Source organism: Leucopleurus acutus (assembly GCF_964270905.1).
Source record: "Leucopleurus acutus genome assembly, chromosome: 13".
Classification (NCBI taxonomy): Eukaryota; Metazoa; Chordata; class Mammalia; order Artiodactyla; family Delphinidae; genus Leucopleurus; species Leucopleurus acutus.
The window spans coordinates 55,247,851-55,273,165 of record NC_139155.1 but is presented as its reverse complement, the minus strand read 5'-3'; the positions used below and the strand labels follow the sequence as shown (position 1 = coordinate 55,273,165).

At 36.8% G+C, this 25,315-nt stretch overlaps 1 protein-coding gene across 1 annotated transcript in view; it reads right to left on the bottom strand.

Moving 5' to 3' along the window:
* Positions 1 to 25,315, bottom strand: part of NDC80 (NDC80 kinetochore complex component) — a gene marked incomplete at its 3' end in the record, with an annotated part of 57,899 nt that overhangs the window by 29,928 nt on the left and 2,656 nt on the right. The window contains exons 3-7 of the mRNA XM_082852956.1: positions 23,431 to 23,554; positions 23,154 to 23,326; positions 22,365 to 22,467; positions 2,459 to 2,548; positions 188 to 281 (exon numbers count right to left, since the gene is read on the bottom strand). Coding sequence (XP_082709082.1) covers positions 188 to 281; positions 2,459 to 2,548; positions 22,365 to 22,467; positions 23,154 to 23,326; positions 23,431 to 23,554 — 584 coding nt within the window. The remainder of the gene's footprint in view (positions 1 to 187; positions 282 to 2,458; positions 2,549 to 22,364; positions 22,468 to 23,153; positions 23,327 to 23,430; positions 23,555 to 25,315) is intronic.

Here is a 25,315-nt window from a genome sequence, read left to right as displayed (position 1 = left end):
CTCAGGTCTGACTCCAACACCAGTATTCTTTCTGCTTAACCTTTACTCCTCTCCACCAAAGAAACAGTTATGATAAAAATCAGGAGGCATCTAAACGCATTTACATTAGGCTTAGTAAGATGAGCTACAACTCCTTGAGTGGAGTTAAATGACCCAAAGCAAGCACTCTAGGAATGAGAACACTTACTCAGCTTGGACTGCAACTCTGCATTCATCTCTTCAAAGCTGTCGGCACCAGTCATGAAACTCTCATAGCATTTTATGGTGTAGTCCAAAAACAACTGATTGGGATAAGCAGATTTAAAAACAAAGCCATGATTCTCTATTTAGTTTATTTCATTTTTCTAAGTAGAAATTTAAATTTGAATTAAAAAAAATAAAAGTCAGGAACACTAAGTGGTTACATGAACTCCTGTAAATGAGATACAAACCTAGGGAATATCATTAATTATGCTGCACAGATTTACTTAGTCTGCTACTTCTATAGTGAATAATAAGGATGAAAAGAATACTTCAATTTGGATAAAAGTGATACTTAGTAAATGGTTAAAAAAAATCCACATCTTCAGAATTTTGAGAAGGTTAGACAAGGAAGCTTATTAATAAATATAATTCAACATAAAATGTAAACTTGAGCATCTTTAGGGATAATCTAACTAATTAAAAATTTAAATGAATTGCTGATCATTTAAGTCTAATTAAACTGACAAGATCTAGTTGTGAAAACCAGAACATAATTAATAAAGGCTATAATTTACATTGTAACTTCATGCTAAAACATGGCATGGTTAGCAGAGATCTAAACAGTAGACTATTAGTACTCTTAATATTTATCCAAGAGAAAATAATACTCTATTTTGCAATTCTGAGATGTTTTGCTTACTGAAGATGTGTACTTTGTTAGGAGGCAAGGATGGCTGATCAGAATTTTCCACAGCCAGATGAAGTACACATCCCTCAACATAAACCAATTCCCTTTGTGCTGATTCTCTGCTTACTAAACAATCTTCTTACTACTTGGTTGATACTGAAGGGGTGCCCTGAATAGGGGGTATGAGTATTTCTGTAACTGGAAAGATGTGTCAGTGGTGGTAAATTAATACATTTTTATTCTTTTTCAGATGTGAATTTGGTAAGAGTGAACGTTTCCTTAAGTTTGGTCAATTGTGATTTTGCAGGTTAAAAAAAAATTGAATTTCTAGATCTACAAAGCTGAGGCTCAGAATCTGATGAAGTTGGATACTTTGGTAACTCTTTTTAATTAAATTTAAAATTAATTTTTACTTTAAAATTAAAAATAGCACTTTATAATTTCCCAAGTGCTTCTCTATATATTGTCATCTGAAATAACAGCTAGAATAGCAAGAATAACTTTTACTGTTTTAACATTTAGGATGAATATCAATAAATTTAATATTTAGTCATTTAGTAGGTATTATAATTTTATTTGGGTGAGAACTGAGGCACCAATAAATCTAGTCTAGTACACATATTGCAACATGGGAAGAGAATTCTCTCAAGAGGATCAAAGGCTTTCTAGCTGCTTCTCCAGCAAGGATCACTGATGAAGTAGTAATGGGGTATGATATTCTTTGTTTGAAAAAAAAAAAAAAGCAACACTACCATGCCAGTCAGTTGATACATCTTTCTATTTGAACTATTTCCCAGGTAGTAATAAAAGATGAAGCTGAGGTTATTTCCACTTTCTTTTTATGACAAATGCTCCAAAGAGTGAAGAACAGAGAATTTTTTTTTTTTTTATCTTTAGGGTCCTACATAGTAGGACCTATATATGCTATAGGAACTATATATGCTGGGGACATTAATGTTTAATCTCAATACTATAAATTTATTCCTTGGAGTTGGTGTTTGCTCCCTTTGGATATATAAATTTATGTATTTTAGGAAATAGGGTAGGGTTAGTTACATAGTTAAGGCTCCAATACAGGATGGTTTGGGAACCAATTTAGACCATCTATTTACTTTTATCTCAATCACTTTTGGAAGTGGCAACTCTTAAGTGCAATATGCCTAACTAAAAAGCCAAAACAAACAAAAAACCCACATGCCATCTATTTAAAGACCCAGTCTTTCAGGCTTTGTGTTGACAAAATACTATATTACAATAATGATGCCAGTATTGATACCTTCATTATAAAAGATAGGGGAGAAAGAGAAATATTACATCTGTACATATAACAATAACGTTATGACGTAATTCTAATTGCATTGCTTTTTTAACTTACTTAAAATTTACAAATTTCCGTTCCTAGTTACTTTTAGGAAACTACAATGTGATTTCAAGAGTAATTCCATTGACTAATATTTCCCCAAATCAGTTTTAGCAGATTTTTCAGGAAGCAAAAAGCCAAGTTCTACAAAAGAATATATCACTTTCAATAATAACACATTTAGTTAATATTAAGATAATTCTAATGTTTACAGTAATGTAAGGTACCTTATTATGCATAATTCCATCTTCAGTTTCTTCTCCCCAAGGCTGTCCATCATCAAATAAAGGTGAGCTTTCTTTCATGGCATTATGTAACTATTTCGTACACAAGCAAAATATTAAGTTGATTAAGTTTCTGAGGAAAACACATAGCTTTCATGTTTTGTCAAATTTGTTTTCAGTGTCATTTTTAGGAGCATTCACATTACTGCCTGACAAAGTCTCGTGAGAAGTTATTCTTTTAAACCTTAAAATATAATCCTTTTGATATTTTAGTAACTAAATTCCTTAGGATTAAAAAAGGATGGGCTCCATGTTTAGTTCTATTCTATAGTGAAAAATATGCTGATCTTTTTTATACACTTATTGAGAACATATACACACATTAAAAAAAATTTTTTATTTTATTTATTTATTTTTGGCTGTGTTGGGTCTTCGCTGCTGCGCACGGGCTTTCTCTAGTTGTGGCGAGCAGGGGCTACTCTTCGTTGAGGTGCACAGGTTTCTCATGGCAGTGGCTTCTCTTGTTGTGGAGCACGGGCTCTAGGCATGTGGGCTTCAGTAGTTGTGGCACGTGGGCTCAGTAGCTGTGGCTCGTGGGCTCTAGAGCACAGGCTCAGTAGCTGTGGCGCACGGGCTCAGTTGCTCTGTGGCATGTGGGATCTTCCTGGATCAGGGCTCAAACCCGTGTCCCCTGTGTTGGCAGGCAGACTCTCAACCACTGCGCCACCAGGGAAGCCTCCTACACACGTTTTAATGCAATTCTGAGAATCCAAAACAGAACTGCCACAAAAGGTAAGCCAAAAGTAATTATTTCTCTTTTATATAAACTCAATTTTGGTGCTCAAATGTTATCTACTGCCTCCTTCAGACTGTATAAGCATGCACTTTAGATTGAATTTTACAATATAAAATCTTCAGAAATACAAATATTTAACCTTGAAAGTGATAACAGATAATAAATTATAGCAAACATTCAGATGTTATAATTAACAAGCTAAAAGGAAAATGCCTATAGGTTTTTAAGGCACATAAATTCCATTTTGGAACACGTTTTTATAATTTGTTTTAGAAATATAACCTTTTAAAAATAAAAGAAAATTAGAAAATTTAAATGAAATTGCTATAAAATGTAAAGATAGCAACGTATATCTAATATAATGAAGACTAAACTCTACAAAAATGGACTATGCATTAGGAGTGTAAAAGAAGAATGTGGTTTCTGTTGAAAATATTTCTTTACATTTTCTTACCCTAGTATTCATATATAGATAGGATTGCTGAGTGGGGATACTGTCCTTAAGTCTAGAGTAGCTTGTCCTATCTGCTCCTTTCCTATTCCAAAGGCGCTCATTAGACCTTTTGTATATCTAGGGTGGATGCAGGTAAGCTCTATCAACTCATCCTTTACCTCTTCTTCCCTTGACAAGGCCTCAAGTGAAAATCAGATTTAATTAAGTCTTAAAGACATGTAAGGCAGAGCCCAAGACGAAGAATAGAATCTCATATCTTATCATCAGGGTAGATAAAGACAGAGTTTCTGTTGCCTTGTCAAAGGTCCTTGTGAAAACTCTTGCTACTCTGCAAGGTTCAAGAAGAGCCTTACAAGGGACAAACAGATCCCCAGGAACTATAGGCAAGACTCTTACTACAATAACTAGAAGTTCTTCTGTACTGAGAAGATTTGGTTGAAAATGTTTCAACCTGAAATTGGATAGAGATAACCAGAAATATGGACTTGAGTAATCATTTTTTACCCAGAGGTGGCATTTACCAATAAAATACTACTCCTTCATATTATAAAAGGGTATTATATTATAAGAAAAGAAAAGGACTCAGAGGGATTTGAGATGAGTAACGCCCTAGCCCACTTTGGTTATTAACCAAAAGGTTAATCACAGCGCTAGTGGAGCATATGTACCCTCCTATTCATGTTCCTTGGTAGAGGGGAGATGGGGCAACTTTGGCAAAACTCCTACCACTCAAACACCGTAATAAGGATGTGCTTATAAGCTCTGTGCTAAGAGGCATAATGAGAGAGAAGAAATAAAACTTTACTTACAAAACATTAACAAACTGAATTCAGGAGTATAGCAAAGGAATAACCAACAATGAACAAACAGAGACTATTAGGGAACCAATATCCTATCATGTCATACCAACAGGTTGAGAAAAACAATCATCTCAATAGATCCTGTAAAAGCATATGATAAGGTTCAATGATTATTCTTGATAAAAATTAGAAAGAGGCAGATAAGCTTCAACATGAAAAACATTATCTTCTATCTGGAAACATCACAACTAAATGATAAAACAGAAAAATTTTTGTTTGAAAACAGTGGTACCAACAGAAATCAATCAAGAACAGTAATAATTAGGCAATTCAATAAGAGCAGACAACTACAGGTCAATATCCCTGATGAGAATATAGAGGCAAACATTTTCAATAAAATATTAGCAAACCAAATTCAGTAGCACTTTGAAAAGGTCATTCAACATGATTAAGTGGGATTTATCATGGGATGCAAGGATGGCTCAATGCATGCAAATCAATAAGTGTGATATATCACATTAATAGAATAAAAAAACCAAAATCTTACAATAACTCAATAGAAAAAAAGTATTTGACAAAATTCAACGTCACTTCATAATAAAAACTCTCAAACTGTGTATACAGGAAATGTACCTCTACGTAATAAAGCCCATATATGACAAGCCCACAGCTAACATTATATTCAATGGTAAAGAACTGAAAGCTGTTACTCTAAGATCAGGAAAAAGTTAAGGATGCCCACTGTTGCCAGTTTTTTTTTTTTTTTGCTGTACGCGGGCCTCTCACTGTTGTGGCCTCTCCCGCCGCGGAGCTCAGGCCCCAGACGCGCAGGCTCAGCGGCCTTGGTTCACAGGCCCAGCCGCTCCGTGGCATGTGGGATCTTCCCAGACTGGGGCACGAACCCGTGTCCCCCACATTGGCAGGCGGACTCCCAACCACTGTGCCACCAGGAAAGCCCCACTGTTGCCACTTTTATCCAACATAGTACTGGAAATCCTAGCCAGAGCAATCAGGCAAGAAAAATAAAAGGCATCAGAATTGAAAAGGAATAAGTAGAATTATCTCTATTTGCAGATGACATGGTTTTATATACCGACAATCCTAAAGCCCCCTCAAAAGCAAACAAACAAATAAAACCTGTTAGATCTAATCAACAAATTCAGTAAATTTGCAGGATACAAAATTAAAATACAAAAATCAGTAGTGTTGCTATATACTAATGACAAATTATCTGAAAAAAGAAAAAAGGAAAATGATACCATTTACAATAGCATCAAAGCAATAAAGGAATAAGTTTAACCAAAGAGGTGAAAGATCTCTACACTGAAAAGTACAAGACAGGGCTTCCCTGGTGGTACAGTGGTTGAGAGTCCACCTGCCGATGCAGGGGACATGGGTTTGTGCCCCGGTCCGGGAAGATCCCACATGCTGCAGAGCGGCTGGGCCCGTAAGCCATGGCCACTGAGCCTGCGCGTCCAGAGCCTGTGCTCTGCAATGGGAGAGGCCACAGCAGTGAGAGGCCCGCGTACCGCAAAAAAAAAAAAAAAGTACAAGACACTGATGAAAGAAACTGAAGGCACAAATAAATGGAAAGATATCCCATGTTCAGTGCTTGGAAGAATTAATATTGTTATAATGTCCATATTATGCAAAAGCATCTATAGATCAATACAATGTCTATCTAGATTCCAATGGCATTTTTTAAGCTGACTAGAGAAAACTATTTAAAAATCTATACAGAACCACAGAAGACCACAAGCAATCCTTAAAAAGACCACAGAATCCACAGAAGACCAAAGCAATCCTTAAGAAGACCACAAGTGGCCAAAGCAATCCTTAAAAAGAACAACAAAGTAGGAGGCATCACACTTCCTGAATTCAAGCTATATTATAAAGATATAGCAACCAAAACAGTTATGGTACTACCATAAAAACAGACACATGGACCAATGGAACAGAACAGAGAGCCCAGAAATAAACCCATGTATATACAACAACGAATATTTGACAAGGGAGCCAAGAACATTCAATGGTGAAAAGACAGTCTCTTCAATAAATGGTGATGGGAAAACTGGATATTCACATGTAAAAAAGAATGAAGCCAGAACACTGGCTTACACCATTCAAAATAATTAACTTGAATTGGACTTGACTTAAATGTAAGACTCGAAACTATAAAACTCCTAGAAGAGGAGGTGTCAGTGCAGCCACTTCTCACTAGGCACTCTGATCTTAAGTGCCAGGTGCGAGGCCTCTGCATGAAGCACCCTGTGAACAAGTGAAACCAGATGAAGCATAGAGGAAAAGAAAAAAAAAAGCAAGCTGCTAACCATCTGAAAAAAATGCCTCTGCGACCAGCCCATCCCAGTGGGAAAGTTGCACGATCCTCTTAGATAGCCTCAACCACCAGAGGGCAGACAGCAGAAGCAAGAACTATAATGCTGCAGCCTGTGGAACAAAAACCACATTCACAGAAACACAGACAAGATGAAATGGCAGAGGGCTATGTACCAGATGAAGGAACAAGATAAAACCCCAGAAAAACAACTAAATGAAGTGGAGATAGGCAACCTTCCAGAAAAAGAATTCAGAATAATTATAGTGAAGATGATCAAGGACCTCGGAAAAAGAATGGAGGCAAAGATCAAGAAGATGCAAGTAATGTTTAACAAAGATCTAGAAGAATTAAAGAACAAACAAACAGAGATGAACAATACAACAACTGAAATGAAAACTACACTAGAAGGATTCAATAGCAGAATAACTGAGGCAGAAGAACGGATAAGTGACCTGGAACACAGAATGGTGAAATTCACTGCTGCAGAACAGAATAAAGAAAAAAGAATGAAAAGAAATGAAGACAGCTTAAGAGACCTCTGGGACAACATTAAACACAACAACATTCGCATTACAGATGTCCCAGAAGGAGAAGAGAGAGAGAAAGGACCCAAGAAAATATTTGAAGAGATTACAGTCGAAAATTTCCCTAACATGGGAAAGGAAATAGCCACCCAAGTCCAGGAAGCACAGACAGCCTCATACAGGATAAACCAAGGAGAAACACGCTGAGACACACGGTAATCAAATTGGCAAAAATTAAAGACAAAGAAAAATTATTGAAAGCAGCAAGGGAAAAATGACAAATAACATACAAGGGAACTCCCATAAGGTTAACAGTTGATTTCTCAGCAGAAACTCTACAGGCCAGAAGGGAGTGGCATGATATACTTAAAGCGATGAAAGGGAAGAACCTACAACTAAGATTACTCTACATGGCAAGGATCTCATTCAGATTCGTTGGAGAAATCAAAAGCTTTAGAGACAAGCAAAAGCTAAGAGAATTCAGCACCATTCAGCACCATTCAGCACCAGCACCATCAAACCAGCTTTACAACAAATGTTAAAGGAACTTCTCTAGGCAGGAAACACAGAGAAGGATAAGACTTACAAACACAAATCCAAAACAATTAAGAAAATGGTCATAGGAACATACATATCGATAATTACCTGAAACATGAATGGATTAAATGCTCCAACCAAAAGACACAGGCTTGCTAAATGGATACAAAAACAAGACCCATATATATGCTGTCTACAAGAGACCCACTTCAGACCTAGGGACACATTCAGACTAAAAGTGAGGGGATGGAAAAAGATATTCCATGCATATGGAAATCAAAAGAAAGCTGGAGTAGCAATACTCATAGCAGTTAAAATAGACTTTAAAATAAAGAATGTTACAGAAGACAAAGAAGAACACTACAAAATGATCAAGGGATCAATCCAAGAAGAAGATATAACAATTATAAATATAAATGCACCCAACACAGGAGCACCTCAATACATAAGGCAACTGCTAGCAGCTATAAAAGAGGAAATCGACAGTAACACAATAATAGTAAGGGACTTTTAAAACCTCACTTACATCAATGGACAGATCATCCAAACAGAAAGTTAATAAGGAAACACAAGCTTTAAATGACACAATAGACCAGACAGATTTAATTGATATTTATAGGACATTCCATCCCAAAACAGCAGATTACACTTTCTTCTCAAGCGTGCACAGAACATTCTCCAGGATAGATCACATCTTGGGTCACAAATCAAACCTCAGTAAACTTGAGAAAACTGAAATCATCTTTTTGCATCTTTTCTGACCAAGCATCTTTTCTGACCAAAATGCTATGAGATTAGAAATCAATTACACGGGAAACACAAACACATGGCGGCTAAACAATACGTTACTAAATAACCAAGAGATCACTGAAGAAATCAAAGAGGAAATCAAAAACTACCTAGAGACAAATGACAATGAAAACACGACGATCCAAAACCTATGGGATGCAGCAAAAGCAGTTCTAAGAGGGAAGTTTATAGCTATACAAGCCTACCTCAAGAAAGAAGAAAAATCTCAAACAATCTAACCTTACACCTAAAGGAACTAGAGAAAGAAGAACAAACAAAACCCAAAGTCAGCAGAAGGAAAGAAATTATAAAGATCAGAGCAGAAATAAATGACATAGAAACAAAGAAAACAATAGCAAAGATCAATAACACTAAAAGCTGGTTCTTTGAGAAGATAAACAAAATTGAAAAACCGTTAGCCAAATGCATCAAGAAAAAGAGGGAGAGGACTCAAATCAATACAATTAGAAATGAAAAAGGAGAAGTTACAACAGACACTGCAGAAATACAAAGCATCCTAAGAGACTACAAGAAACTCTACGCCAATAAAATGAACAATCTGGAACAAACGGACAAATTCTTAGAAAGGTATAACCTTCCAAGACTGAACCAGGAAGAAATAGAAAATATGAACAGACCAATCACAAGTAATGAAATTGAAACTGTGATTAAAAATCTTCCAACAAACAAAAGTCCAGGACCAGATGGCTTCACAAGTGAATTCTACCAAACATTTAGAGAAGAGTTAACATCCATCCTTCTCAAACTCTTCCAAAAATTGCAGAGGAAGGAACCCTCCCAAACTCATTCTATGAGGCCACCATCACCCTGATACCAAAACCAGACAAAGACACTACAAAAAAAGAAAATTACAGACCAATATCACTGATGAATATAGATGCAAAAATCCTCAACAAAATACTAGCAAACAGAATCCAACAACACATTAAAAGGATCATACACCATGATCAAGTGGGATTTATCCCAGGGATGCAAGGATTCTTCAATATATGCAAATAAATCAATGTGATACACCATATTAACAAATTGAAGAATAAAAACTGTATGATCATCTCAATATATGGAGAAAAAGCTTTGGACAAAATTCAACACCCATTTATAATAATAACTCTACAGAAAGTGGGTATATAGGGAACTTACCTCAACATAATTAAGGCCATATACAACAAACTGACAGCAAACATCATTCTCGATGGTAAAAAAGTGAAAGCATTTCCTCTAAGATCAGCAACAAGACAAGAATGTCCACTCTCACCACTATTATTCAACATAGTTTTGGAAGTCCTAGCCACAGCAATCAGAGAAGAAAGAGAAATAAAAGGAATACAAATTGGAAAAGAAGAAGTAAAACTGTCACTGTTTGCAGATGACTTGATACTATATAGAAAGAAGCCTAAAGATGCCACCAGAAAACTAGTAGAGCTAATCAATGAATTTGATAAAGTTTCAGGATACAAAATTAATGCACAGAAATATCTTGCATTCCTATACACTGATGATGAAAAACCTGAAAGTGAAATCAAGAAAACACTGCCATTTACCACTGCAACAAAGAGAATAAAACACCTAGGAATAAACCTACCTAGGAAAACAAAAGACCTGTATGCAGAAAACTATAAGACACTGATGAAAGAAATTAAAGATGATACCAACAGATGGAGAGATATATCATGTTCTTGGATTGGAAGAATCAATATTGTGAAAATGACTATACTACCCAAAGCAATATACAGATTCAATGCAACCTCTGCCAAATTACCAATGGCATTTTTTACATAACTAGAACAAAAAATCTTAAAATCTGTATGGAGACACAAAAGACCCCGAATAGCCAAAGCAGTCTTGAGGGGAAAAAACGGAGATGGAGGAATCAGACTCCCTGACTTCAGACTATACTACAAAGCTACAGTAATCAAGACAGTTAGGTACTGGAACAAAAACAGAAATATAGATCAATGGAACAGGATAGAAAGCCCAGAGATAAACCCACGCACCTATGGTCAACTAATCTATGACAAAGGAGGCAAGGATATACAATGGAGAAAAGACAGTCTCTTCAATAAGTGGTGCTGGGAAAATGGGACAGCTACATGTAAAAAAATGAAATTAGAACACTCCCTAATACCATACACAAAAATAAACTCAAAACGGATTAGAGACCTAAATGTAAGACCAGACACTATAAAACTCTTAAAGGAAAACATAGGAAGAACAATCTTTGACATAAACCATAGCAAGATCTTTTTTGATCCACTTCCTAGAGTCATGGAAATAAAAACAAAAATACACATATGGGACCTAATGAAACTTAAAAGCTTTTGCAAAGCAAAGGAAACTAAAAGCAAGATGAAAAGACAGCTCTCACAAAGGGACAAAATATTTGCAAATGAATCAATGGACAAAGGATTAAAATCCAAAATATATAAACAGCTCATGAAACTCAATACTAAAATGAAAAAATGGACAGAAGACCTAAATAGACATTTCTCCAAAGAAGACATACAGATGGCCAAGAAGCACATGAAAAGCTGCTCAACATCACTAATTATTAGAGAAATGCAAATCAAAACTAGAATGAGGTATCACCTCACACCAGTTAGAATGGGCATCATCAGAAAATCTACAAACAACAAATGCTGGAGAGGGTGCGGAGAAAAGGGAACCCTCTTGCACTGTTGGTGGGAATGTAAATTGATACAGCCACTATGGAGAACAGTATGGAGGTTCCTTAAAAAACTAAAAATAGGGCTTCCCTGGTGGCGCAGTGGTTGAGAGTCCGCCTGCCGATGCAGGGGACACGGGTTCATGCCCCGGTCTGGGAAGATCCCACATGTTGCGGAGCGGCTGGGCCCGTTAGCCATGGCTCTTAAGCCTGCGCGTCCGGAGCCTGTGCTCCGCAACGGGAGAGGCCACAACAGTGAGAGGCCCGCATAACGCAAAAAAAAAAAAAAAACAAAAGAAACAACTAAAAATAGAATTACCATATGACCCAGCAATCCTACTCCTGGGCATATACCCAGAAAAAACCACAATTTAAAAAGACACACGCACCCCAATGTTCACTGCAGCCCTATTTACAATAGCCAGGTCATGGAAGCAACCTAAATGCCCATTGACAGACAAATGGATAAAGATGTGGTACATATATACGATAGAATATTACTCAGCCATAAAAAGGAACAAAATCGGGTCATTTGTAGAGACGTGGAAGAATCTAGACTGTAACACAGAGTGAAGTCAGAAAGAGAAAAACAAATACTGTATATTAACGCATATATGTGGAACCTAGCAAAATGGTACAGATGAACCGGTTTGCAGGGGCAAAATTGAGACAAAGATGTAGAGGACAAATGTATGGACACCAAGGGGGGAAGTGGCGGCAGGTGGGGGTGGTGGTGTGATGAACTGGGAGATTGGGATTGACACGTACACACTGATGTGTATAAAATGGATGACTAATAAGAACCTGCTGTATAAAAAAATAAATTAAAAAAAATTGCCTCTGAACCTCTAGTTCTTGCGGAGGTTGGCATCTTCAGTGAAGTCTCCTATTGCAGAAGGACCTTCAAGATGGTTGATGTAGAGATTACCTTCCTCCCCACAAATACATCAGAAATACATCTACAGAGCTTCCCTGGTGGAGCAGTGGTTAAGAATCTGCCTGCCAATGTAGGGGACACGGGTTCAAGCCCTGGTCTGGGAAGATCCCACATGCCGCAGAGCAACGAAGCCCGTGCACAACAACCACTGAGCCTGCGCTCTAGAGCCCACAGGCCACAACTACTGAGCCCATGAGCCACAACTACTGAAGCCCATGCACCTAGAGCCCATGCTCTGCAACAAGAGAAGGCACTGTGATGAGAAGCCTGCACACCACAACAAAGAGTAGTCCTTGCTCGCCGAAACTACAGAAAGCCCGCACAGCAACGAAGACCCTACACAGACAAAAATAAAAATAAATAAAATAAATAAATTTATAAGAAGAAAAAAATACATCTACATGTGGAACAAGTCCTACAGAACACCTACTGAATGCTGGCAGAAGACCTCATACTTCCCAAAAGGCAAGAAAATCCCTACGTACATTGTCGTGTGGCTGAGAGGGTCTTGGTGCTCCAGCCTAGTGTCAGGCCTGAACCCCTGAGGTGGAAGAGCTGAGTTCAGGACCACCTGAACTGGACCACCAGAGACCTCCTGGCCCCAAGTAATATCAATTGGCGATAGCTCTCCCAGAGATATCCGTCTCAATGCTAAAACCCAGCTCCACCCAACAGCAAGCTGGGCACCCCATGAGAAATAACTAGCAAGACAGGAATACAACCCCACCCATTAGCAGAGAGGCTGCCTAAAATCATAATAAGGTCACAGACACCCCAAAGCACACCACCGGACACGGTCCTGCCCTCCAGAAAAACAATGTCCAGCCTCATTCACCAGAACACAGGCACCAGGCCCCTCCATCAGGAAGCCTACACAACTCACTGAACCAACGTTACCCACTGGAGGCAGACACCAAAAACAACGGGAATTACAAACCTGCAACCTGCGAAAAGGAGACCCCAAATACGGTAAGTTAAGCACAATAAGAAAACAGAGAAATACACAGCATGTGAAGGAGCAAGGTAAAAACCCATCAGACTAAACAAATGAAGAGGAAATAGGCAGCCTACTTGAAAAAGAATTCAGAGTAATGATAGTAAAGATATCCAAACTCCTGGAGATAGAATGGAGAAAATACAAGAAACGTTTAACAAAGGCCTAGAAGAACTAAAGAGCAAACAAACAATGATGAACAACACAATAAGTAAAATTAAAAATTCTCTAGAAGGAATCAAAAGCAGAATAACTAAGGCAGAAGAATGGATAAGCGACCTGGAAGATAAAATAGTGGAAATAACTACCGCAGAGCAGAATAAAGAAAAAAGAATGAAAAGAATTGAGGACAGTCTCACAGACCTCTGGGACAACATTAAATGCACCAACATTCGAATTATAGGGGTCCCAGAAGAAAAAGAGAAAAAGAAAGGGACTGTGAAAATATCTGAAGACATTATAGTTGAAAACTTCCCTTATATGGGAAAGGAAATAGTCAATCAAGTCCAGGAAGCACAGAGAGTTCCATACAGGATAAATCCAAGGAGAAACAAGCCAAGACACATATTAACCAAAGTATCAAAAATTAAATACAAAGAAAAATATATTAAAAGCAGCAAGGGAAAAGCAACAAATACCATACGAGGGAATCCCCATAAAGTTAACAGCTGATCTTTCAGCAGAAACTCTGCAAGCCAGAAGGGAGTGGCAGGACACATTTAAAGCGATGAAAAGGAAAAACCTACAACCAAGATTACTAAACCCAACAAGAATCTCATTCAGATTTTTTATATAAAAGAGATTTCCCTTTTTATTTTTATTTATTATTATTATTATTTTTTGTGGTACATGGGCCTCTCACTGTTGTGGCCTCTTCCGTTGTGGAGCACAGGCTCCGGACGCACAGGCCCAGTGGCCATGGCTCACGGGCCCAGCCACTCCGCGGCATGTGGGATCCTCCTGGACTGGGGCACGAACCTGTGTCCCCTGCATCAGCAGGCAGACCCTCAACCACTGTGCCACCAGGGAAGCCCTCTTTTTATTTATTTAAATTAGTTACTTAATTAATTAATGTCTGCGTTGGGTCTTCTTTGCTGTGCGCGGGCTTCTCATTGCGGTGGTTTCTCTTGTTGGGGAGCACGGGCTCTAGGCACGTGGGCTTCAGTAGCTGTGGCACGAAGGCTCTAGAGCTCAGGCTCAGTTGTGGTGCACGGGCTTAGTTGCTCCATGGCATGTGGGATCTTCCCAGACCAGGGCTTGAACCCATGCCCCTTGCATTGGCAGGCGGATTCTTAACCACTGGGCTACCAGGGAAGCCCCTCATTCAGATTTGAATGGAGAAATTAAAATGTTTACAGACAAGCAAAAGTTAATAGAATTCAGCACCACCAAACCAGCTTTACAACAAATGCTAAAGGAACTTCTCTAGGCAGGAAACACAAGAGAAAAAACAAACCCAAAACAATAAAGAAAATGTTAATAGAAACATACATATCAATAATTACCTTAAATGTAAATGGATTAAATCCTCCAATCAGAATACACAGACTGGCTGTATATACGCTGTCTACAAGAGACCCACTTCAGACCTGGGGACACTTACAGGCTGAAAGTGAGGGGATGCAAAAAGATATTCTATGCAAATGGAAATCAAAAGAAAGCTGGAGTAGCAATTCTCATATCAGATAAAATAGACCTTAAAATAAAGACTGTTACAAGAGACAAGGAAGGACACTGCATAATGATAAAGGGATCAATCCAAGAAGATATAAAAATTGTAAATACTTATGTACCCAACATAGGAGCACCTCAATACATAAGGCAAATGCTAACAGCCATAAAAGGGGAAAATCGACAGTAACACAATCATAATAGGGGATTTTAACACCCCACTCTCATCAATGGACAGATCATCCAAAATGAAAATAAATAAAGAAACACAAGCTTTAAATGACATATTAGACAAGATGGACTTAATAGATATTTATAGGACATTCTATCCAAAAACAACAGAATACACTTTCTTCTCAAGTACTCATGGAACATTCTCCAGGATAGATCATATCTTGGGTCACAAATCAAGCTTTGGTAAATCAAAAGAAACATGAAATCGTATCAAGTATCTTTTCTGAACACAATACTATGAGACTAGATATCAATTATAGGAAAAAAACTGTAAAAAATACAAACATATGGAGGCTAAACAATACACTACTTAATAACGAAGTGATCACTGAAGAAATCAAAGAGGAAATCAAAAAATACCTAGAAACAAATGACAATGAAAACACGATGACCCCAAACTTATGGGATGCAACAAAAGCAGATCTAAGAGGGAAGTTTATAGCAATACAATCCTACCTCAAGGAACAAGAAACATCTGAAATAAATAACCTAACCTTACACCTAAAGCAATTAGAGAAAGAAGTACAAAAAAAACCCAAAGTTAGCAGAAGTAAAGAAATAATAAAGATCAGATCAGAAATAAATGAAAAAGAAATGAATGACACAATAGCAAAGATCAATAAAACTAAAAGCTGGTTCTTTTAGAAGATAAAGAAAATTGATAAATCATTAGCCAGAGTCATCAAGAAAAAAAGGGAGAAGACTCAAATCAACAGAATCAGAAATAAAAAAGGAGAAGTAACAACTGACACTGCAGAAGTACAAAGGATCGTGAGAGATTACTACAAGCAACTCTATACCAATAAAATGGACAACCTGGAAGAAATGGACAAATTCTTAGAAAAGCACAACCTTCCGAGTCTGAATCAGGAAAAAATAGAAAATATCAACAAACCAATCACAAGCACTGAGATTGAAACTGTCATTAGAAATCTTCCAAGAAGCAAAAGCCCAGGACCAGATGGCTTCACAGGTGAATTCTGTCAAACATTTAACACCTATCCTTCTCAAACTCTTCCAAAATATAGCAGAGAGAGGAACACTCCCAAACTCCTACGAGGCCACCATCACACTGATGCCAAAACCAGACAAAGATGTCACAAAAAAAGAAAACTACAGGCCAATATCACTGATGAACATAGATGCAAAAATCCTCAACAAAATACTAGCAAACAGAATCCAACAGCACATTAAAAGGATCATACAACATGATCAAGTGTGGTTTATCCCAGGCATGCGAATATTCTTCAATATATGCAAATGAGTCAATGTGTTAAACCATATCAACAAATTGAAGGATAAAAACCATATGATCACCTGAATAGATGCAGAAAATGCTTTTGACAAAATTCAACACCGATTTAAGATAAAAACCCTCCAGAAAGTAGGCAGAGAGGAAACCTACCTCAACATAATAAAGGCCATATATGAGAAACCCACAGCCAACATCGTTCTCAGTGGTGAAAAACTGAAACTACTTCCTCTAAGATCAGGAACAAGACAAGGTTGCCCACTCTCAACACTATTATTCAACACAGTTTTGGAAGTTTTCGTCATGGCAATCAGAGAAGAAAAAGAAACAAAAGGAATCCAAATGGAAAAGAAGAAGTAAAAATGTCACTGTTTACAGATGACTTGATACTATACATAGAGAATCTTAAAGATGCTGACAGAAAACTACTAGATCTAATCAATGAATTTGGTAAAGTAGTAGGATACAAAATTAATGCACAGAAATCTCTTGCATTCCTATACACTAATGATGAAAAATCTGAAAGAGAAATTAAGGAAACACTCCGATTTACCATTGAAACCTAGGAATAAACCTACCTAAGGAGACAAAAGATCTGTATGTAGAAAACTATAGGACACTGATGAAAGAAATTAAAGATGATACAAACAGATGGAGAGATATAGCATGTACTTGAATTGGAAAAATCAACATTGTGTAAGTGACTATACTACCCAAAGCAATCTACAGATTCAACGCAATCCCTATCAAACTACCAATGGCATTTTTTACAGAACTAGAACAAAAAATTTCACAATTTGTATGGAAACATGAAAGACCTCGAATAGCCAAAGCAATCTTGAGAAAGAAAAACGGAGCTGGAGGCATCAGGCTCCCTGACTTCAGACTATACTACAAAGCTACAGTAATGAAGACAGTATGGTACTGGTACAAAAACAGAAATATAGGTCAATGGAATAGGATAGAAAGCCTAGACATAAACCCACGCACAGAGGGTCACCTTGTCTTTGATAAAGGAGGCAAGAATATACAATGGAGAAAAGACAGCCTCTTCAATAAGTGGTGCTGGGAAAACTGGACAGCTACATGTAAGAGAATGAATTTAGAACACTTCCTAACACCATACACAAAAATAAACTCAAGGGCTTCCCTGGTGGTGCAGTGGTTGAGAGTCTGCCTGCTGATGCAGGGGACACGGGTTCGTGCCCCAGTCCGGGAGGATCCCACATGCCGCGGAGCGGCTGGGCCCGTGAGCCATGGCCGCTGAGCCTGCGCGTCTGGAGCCTGTGCTCTGCAACGGGAGAGGCCACGGCGGTAAGAGGCCCGCGTACCACACACAAAAAAATAAATAAATAAAATAAACTCAAAATGGATTAAAGACCTAAATGTAAGGCCAGACACTATAAAACTCTTAGAGGAAGACACAGGCAGGACACTCTATGACATAAATCATAGCAAGATCCTTTTTGACCCACCTCCTAGAGAAATGGAAATAAAAATAAACAAATGGGACCTAATGAAACTTAAAAGCTTTTGCACAGCAAAGGAAACCATAAACAAGACCAAAAGACAACCCTCATAATGGGAGAAAATATTTGCAAATGAAGCAACTGACAAACTATCATTCTCCAAAATATACAAGCAGCTCATGCAGCTCAATATCGAAAAACAAACAACCCAATCGAAAAATGGGCAGAAGAGGTAAACAGACATTTCTCCAAAGAAGATATACAGATTGCCAACAAACACATGAAAGGATGCTGAATATCACTAATTATGAGAGAAATGTAAATCAAAACTACAATGAGGTATCACCTCACACTGGCCAGAATGGCCATCATTAAAAAATCAACAAACAATAAATGCTCGAGAGGGTGTGGAGAAAACCCTCTTACACTGTTGGTGGGAACATCAATTGATACAGCCACTATGGAGAACAGTATGGAGGTTCCTTAAAAAACTAAAAATAGAACTACCGTATGACCCAGCAATCCCACTACTGGGCATATACCCTGAGAAAACGATAATTTAAAAACAGACTTGTACCACAATGTTCATTGCAGCAGTATTTGCAATAGCCAGGACATGAAAGCAAGCTAAGTGTCCATCAACAGATGAATGTTTAAAGAAGATGTGGCACATATATACAATGAAATGTTACTCAGCCATAAAAAGAAATGAAATTGAACTATTTGTAGTGAGGCGGATGGACTTAAGAGTCTGTCATACAGAGTGACGTAAGTCAGAAAGAGAAAAATACCGTATGCTAACACATATATATGGAATCTAAAAAACAAACAAACAAAGGTTCTGATGAACCTAGGGGCAGGACAGTAATGAAGATGCAGATGTAGGGAATGGACTTGAGGACACGGGGAGGGGGTAAGGGTACGCTGAGACGAAGTGAGAGAGTAGCACTGACATATATACATTACCAAATGTAAAGTAGATAGCTAGTGGGAAGCAGCTGCATAGCACAGGGAGATCAGGTTGGTGCTCTGATACCACCTAGAGGGGTGGGATAGGGAAGGTGGAGGGAGATGCAAGAGGGAGGGGATATGGGGATATATGTATACATATAGCTAATTCACTTTGTTATACAGCAGAAACTAACACACCATTGTAAAGCAATTATATTCCAATCAAGACGTTAAAAACGAAACAAAACAAAGTCCTAGAAGAAAACATAGGCGGTAAGCTCCCTGACAGTGGTCTTGGCAATGATTTTTTGGGATTTGAGACCAAAAGCAAAGGCAACAAAAGCAAAAATAAACACATGGGACTATATCAAACTAAAAGGCTTTTGCAGAGCAAAAAAATGATCAATAACATGAAAGGGTAACCTACAGAATGGGAAAAAATATTTGCAAAGCATTTATCTGATAAGGTGTCAGTATCCAATATCCATAAAGAAGTAATACAACAATAGCCGAGAAATAATGAAATTAAAAAAATGGGCAAAGGACCTGAGTAAATGGACAACAGGTACTCAACATCACGAATTATTAGGGAAATGCAAATCAAAACCACAGTGAAAACCTCATGCCTTTGAGTATGTCTTACATGGAAAAGACAAGAAATAAATGCTGGTAAGAATGTGGAGAAAAGGGACCCCTTGTGCACTGTTAGTGTAGTTGTACATTTGTACAACCACCACAGAAAACACTGGTTTCCATGGAGGTTCCTAAAGAAATTAAAACTAGAACTACCACACGGTGCAACAATTCCACTCTAGGTATGTATCTGAAGGAAACAAAATCAGTATGCTGAAGAGATTCCTGTACATATATGTTCACTGCAGCATTATTTACAACATGGAAACAGCCTAAGCATCTACTGACAGATAAATGGATAAAGAAAATGTGGTATATGTGTATATATATACACACATACACATATGTACACACAATGGAATACTATTCAGCCATAAAAAGAAGGAAATCCTGCCATTTGTGACAACATGGATGGACCTTGAGGGCAGTACTCTAAATGAAATAAGTCAGACAGAGAAAGACAAATATTACATGATCTCACTAACAGGTGGAATTTTGAAAAAACAAGCCAACAAAAAGGGATCATATTTGTGGCTACCAGAGGCAGGGGGTTAGGGAGTAGGAGAACTGGATAGAGGTCAAAAGGTACAAACTTATAGCTATAAGATAAATAAGTCTTGGGAATGTAATATACAACATGTGTATACACCAAACACTACTGTTTGGTATATTTGAAAGTTGCTAAGAGAGTAGATCATAAAAGATCTCATCATGTGGAAAAAAACCATTTTTCTTCCTTTTTCTTTTTGGCATCTATATGAGATACGGATTTTAACTAAAGTTACTGTGGTAATCATTTGGCAATGTAAGTCAAGTCATTACACTGTACACCTTAAATTTACAGTTCTGTATGTCAATTATATCTCAACAAAATTAAAGAAAAAAAAAACCAAGGGGAAAAGATGGGTTATCCAATAAAAGGTATTGAGATATATGAATGAGCCATTTAAAAAATAAAATTGCCTTTTCTTTAATGTTAAAATAAATTGCAGATGGTTTAAGATTTAAACACAATACAAAGAAGCCATAAAAATACTATGGAAAAAAGCGAAAGCACTTTTTAAAAAACATGGGAGTAAAGGAGACCATCCTAAGTGTGGCTAATTACCTAGGATTCTGTTAAGTGGGAAAGAAAGCATAAGAAACCTATGAATGCTCTCTCATTGATTCTTACATTGTTATAGTGTTCAGTTGCACTACCTCAAGCAAATTAAGATAGGAAGGAGAGGATTTCAATCTATGCCTCCAAGTCTATGTAATGGACTTGGAGGCATCTCAAGAGGTCCCTCCCCGATAGAAGCCAAAGCAGGTACTCCATACAGAAGCTCCTGTATCACTGTGGAAATGCTATCTCCCTAAAACATAACAATGACCTAAGCTGCTTAGGCAAACAAGGGTAAGGTGTTCTAATGACAGTAGTGGTATTTGGAGGGAAGAGCAGAGAGGTGGTTACCCAATGTCCACGTGTATCACTGAGGAGAGGCAAACTGAACGCATAAAAGTTATACATAAAGTTCAATAAAACTTAAGTTCTGTTAATGGACTATGGTAGTGGATTTCTACTTCTCTCTTGAAAATTGGTGGTGCTGAATGTACCAGTATATCTCCTGGGTCAAAAGCCATCCCCAGTGCCTGCCTACATTTAGTTATGGGCTTGCTGACGGCCAAGAGAATGTCAGGGGACAGTATTAGTTCTAAGGATTCCAGCACTAAGTAGGGCAGGAAACTCAGAAGCTGTAGAAGGAAGAGACTGCATTAGACTAGGTAACAATGTACATATTTACATTTGCAACCAATTAAAATACAGCACATAAATCAAAAGGATAATGAGGGAAAAACATCTGCACCATATACATAAGAGCTTATTTACCCAATTCAACTCTTTTTGACATACAAAATGGTGATCTTGCAAATAAGATAAAAAAGTCAAAAGACATGAATATGCAGTTATAATGTGTGAATATTCAAGTTTAAAAACAAAAATTGCAAATACAAAAATATTATCTTTTGCTTGTCATGTTGTCAATTATTAAAAACATCGATAAGTTTAATATGTAAGGAGTTCAATATATAAAGGCTTATAGTAATACTAGAAAGAAATAAATATAAAATAGGCCAAAAAAGCACATATAAGCAAGTTATAAGAACAGCAATGATAATGATAAATCATTCAAAAACATAATCACTTTAATAATATATTAAAACAAACTACATTTCCACCTCCCAAATGGGTAAAAATTTTAAAACAATAATGCCTATCATGTGGGAAAATGGGTATTCTCAGACATTGTTGAGGACCTTTTAACTGGTGCAATTTTTCTGGAGGGAAATTTGTCAATATGTATCAAAATTTGAAAATATACACATAATTTGCATAGCAAAAATGCACCTTTAAAACAATATCCTAAGAAATGTTTTAAGTTGTTGCCTCTGAGTTGTGGGATTATGAGTATACCAATTTCTGTGTACGCGTTTCTGTATTTTCCAGAACTGTTGCAATGAATATGGACTTTAAATAAAAAGGGGAAGAAAATCAAATTCATGTTATGGGGGAAATTCCTACTGACTTATTTTGCTGTGTTTTTTTTTTTTCTGTTTGTTTGTTTTTGAGCTGTAAAACCTCATGAAAACAAATGATCTCCTTGCCATTGTGATATTTCCTTTCCTCACTTCTGGAATCATATATTAACATTTTGAAGAACTTAAAATAAAAACTGCTTTGAAAACTGAAAACTGATGCAGATTTTGAGATAATTGGTAAAAGCAAGATTGGGAGAGAAATAGAAATACCCTGAGGTAAAAAAAAAATCTTTCCTATATATATCATTAAAATGAGAAATCAAATACCTTGATGCAGTCTATTAGCCAAACCAAGGCTGCCACAATGTGAGGCCATGTATGAGGGGCCCCCACTGTATACATGGAGCTTTTCGATAATGCAAACGGATACCTATGAAAAATCAGAAAACATAAGCCAGTATGTTAATTTTGTAAAAATAATGGCTAAATTAAGCAAGAAGTTACATTAAAAAAAATTCCCCATATATACCATCAGTCTCGACTTGTTTAGAAGATACTTGTTGAGATTCTCTCCTTCGTCTTCTTACCCTCAAATGGTTTTGTGTATTTTGTTTTATTTCTCTGCAGATTACTTTGTACATATATTCCCTAAGCAGAATTTGATTTACAACCAACATGCTGGACTTCTCTCCTGAAAGACTGTTCCCTCAAATCCAATGTACCCCAAATAAACCACATGTATGTATTTCTCCTCCTCAAATCCACTTCTCCCCCTGTGTTTATTCTACATAGGCTTTTCTGGACTTTCTTACTCCATTTTCACCAGGCCTTCAATCCTATCTTTTCTGTTTCTATAAAATCTGCAGTAGCTAGCCTATTCTATCTATTCCTCGTCACATCAGTAGTTGAGGGCTTTATGATCTATAATCTGTAGTTCAGTAATAATCTCCAAAAAGTTTTTTTTGCCTTTTCAATTTATCTTGCATATGTCGCCCATAGTGACCATCTTAAAATATATTATTTCTCTAACTCAAAATCTTTACACACTTATTGAGTTTCATTCTTTTCTGTGTTCCAACAATCTCTCTAGGCTAATGAGAAATATAACATACAAACCCAAGATCTTTAAAGATTCTTGGAACCTCTTCTTCAAACTTTGTGTCAGGAAGTTCATACGAAGGGCACAGGAAGCCATAAAGAAAAGTGAAGATCTTTAGGAAGTCTTTAACAGAAGGAGCTTGTAGAGATTTCATGGATACGCTATATGCATAACCGTTTTCTGAAAGAAACTATAATAATTTTTATGAAACATCAAACATTTTACAATAGGAAAATTATTGAAGAATACTTAAGAAAACACTCACAATTTCGAATGGTTAAGATTATAAAATACCTCACAGAGCTGTCGAATACATTGCTGAATGAATGCTTTGTCATTAAGTGGTCTTGGGTCCTTGATTTTTTCAGAAGTGGAAAATATACCAAATTGACTATTCCGGGATCCATGTCCACTAGTTCTGTAAACATATTTTTAAAAAGTCAGTCAAAATTATTTCCTTCTGTGGTCAAGCCTAAATTATTTCAAGGCAATTTTATATTTTAACATCAGCACCAAACATTAAAGTTCAATTCTTTGGTTTTTATTTAACTAAGATTTCTCTTACTCAAAGCAGAGAAAAAAAGAGCAAATAATGAAGATTAAAGTATAAAATGAGGTGGGAAGAAAAGTACACTTCTGGTGCTCTACATTACTAACACATACATCATCCTCTAAAACTGTGCATTTTGAGTCCACTAGGTCTTCTGCACCAACTGTTCTGCACCAACTGTTCTCCAATAACCCAGATTCTTTCAACAACCTACTTGCCCCTCCATGATTGCTCCTTCATTTCCAACCCCTTTATTTACCATTATTTATTGCAGGAAAATTTGAGATGTTGAAAGATTGTGCTTTTTTTCATAAACGTTATTGTGTCGTGCAATATTATGTATCTGATTGTTATTTACCATAAATATATGTTGCTACTTTTTAGTCATTAATAGCTATAGCATATATGCTCCATCTTAAGCCCCTCCTCTCAAAATAAAACATCATTTGTTTAAATCTTTATAATGGTTTCTTTTGCTTCTCTTTGTGGCCCAATTTACCTAACCATTGTAGTTTATTAAATATCCTTGGGACAATACTTTTCCTTTTTGGACAGATGCCACAAAACTGAGTTACAATGAACACTGCTGTAATGTCTGAACTCTGTTCATCAAAACAATTTCTCCCTGCATGTTTGCTTGCTGCTTTCAAGTTCTCTCCTGACCAGGATCTAAAAGTTCTTTACCTTGGGCTCTCTGATGCCACTGCTCTGATTAACTAGCTAATTAGCTAATTCTTCCCCTGAGAATTTGCTATTTGAGATCCACTTTTCTACATACTGCTATTACTTAATCTTTAATTTTTTTTTACTAGGAAAGAATACATGTATAGACTCAGCTCTTATTCTACACAAAACTGTACTAATAGATAGCTTTTCAAATTATAAAAGAATTTCCCAACCAATCAAAATACTGTATCATTCAACTTATAGTTTAAGAGAATAGGGTCTAGAAGCAGAGTCTGGTTAAAAATTCTGTCTCTGTTACTAGTTGTATGACCTTGGGTAAACTATTTAACCTCTGTGCTTTAATTTCCTAATGTCTAAAATGAAGGCAATAACAGTATCTACACATAGGGCAGTTCTGAGGATTGATTAAAAGAGATATAAAATAGCACTTTTCTGGCTTACAAAAATGCTCAGCAAAAGTTAGAATTTATAATCATTAGCATCAGTATCTCTGACATTCAGCTCTGAGATGACAGTTACATTACAAAAATGCCTTAAGATTTTTTATCAACTAGAATAAACACCAGAAACAGTTTAACTTGGGTTCATGACAAAGACTTTTCATAAGGTAACAAATATGTTATCTCTAAATATTTTCAAAATATAATTAAATAAACATTTGTTTTAAAACAAAGTTATATTTTGTTTTTGGTGAGATGAACAGTTTCTCTATTTTGGAGTTGGAAATTTCTTTAAAAAATTAACTTTATTGAGGTATAATTGCTTAGAATAACATGCACCTGTTTAAAGCATACAATTTGATGAGGTTTGACAATATTTACACCTGTGTAATCTCTACCACAATCAAGATATTAAACATTTCCATCATCTCAAATCTTATCCCCCTTACCAGTCAATCCTTACCCTACCCCCAGCCTAGGCAACTACTGATCTACTCTAGAC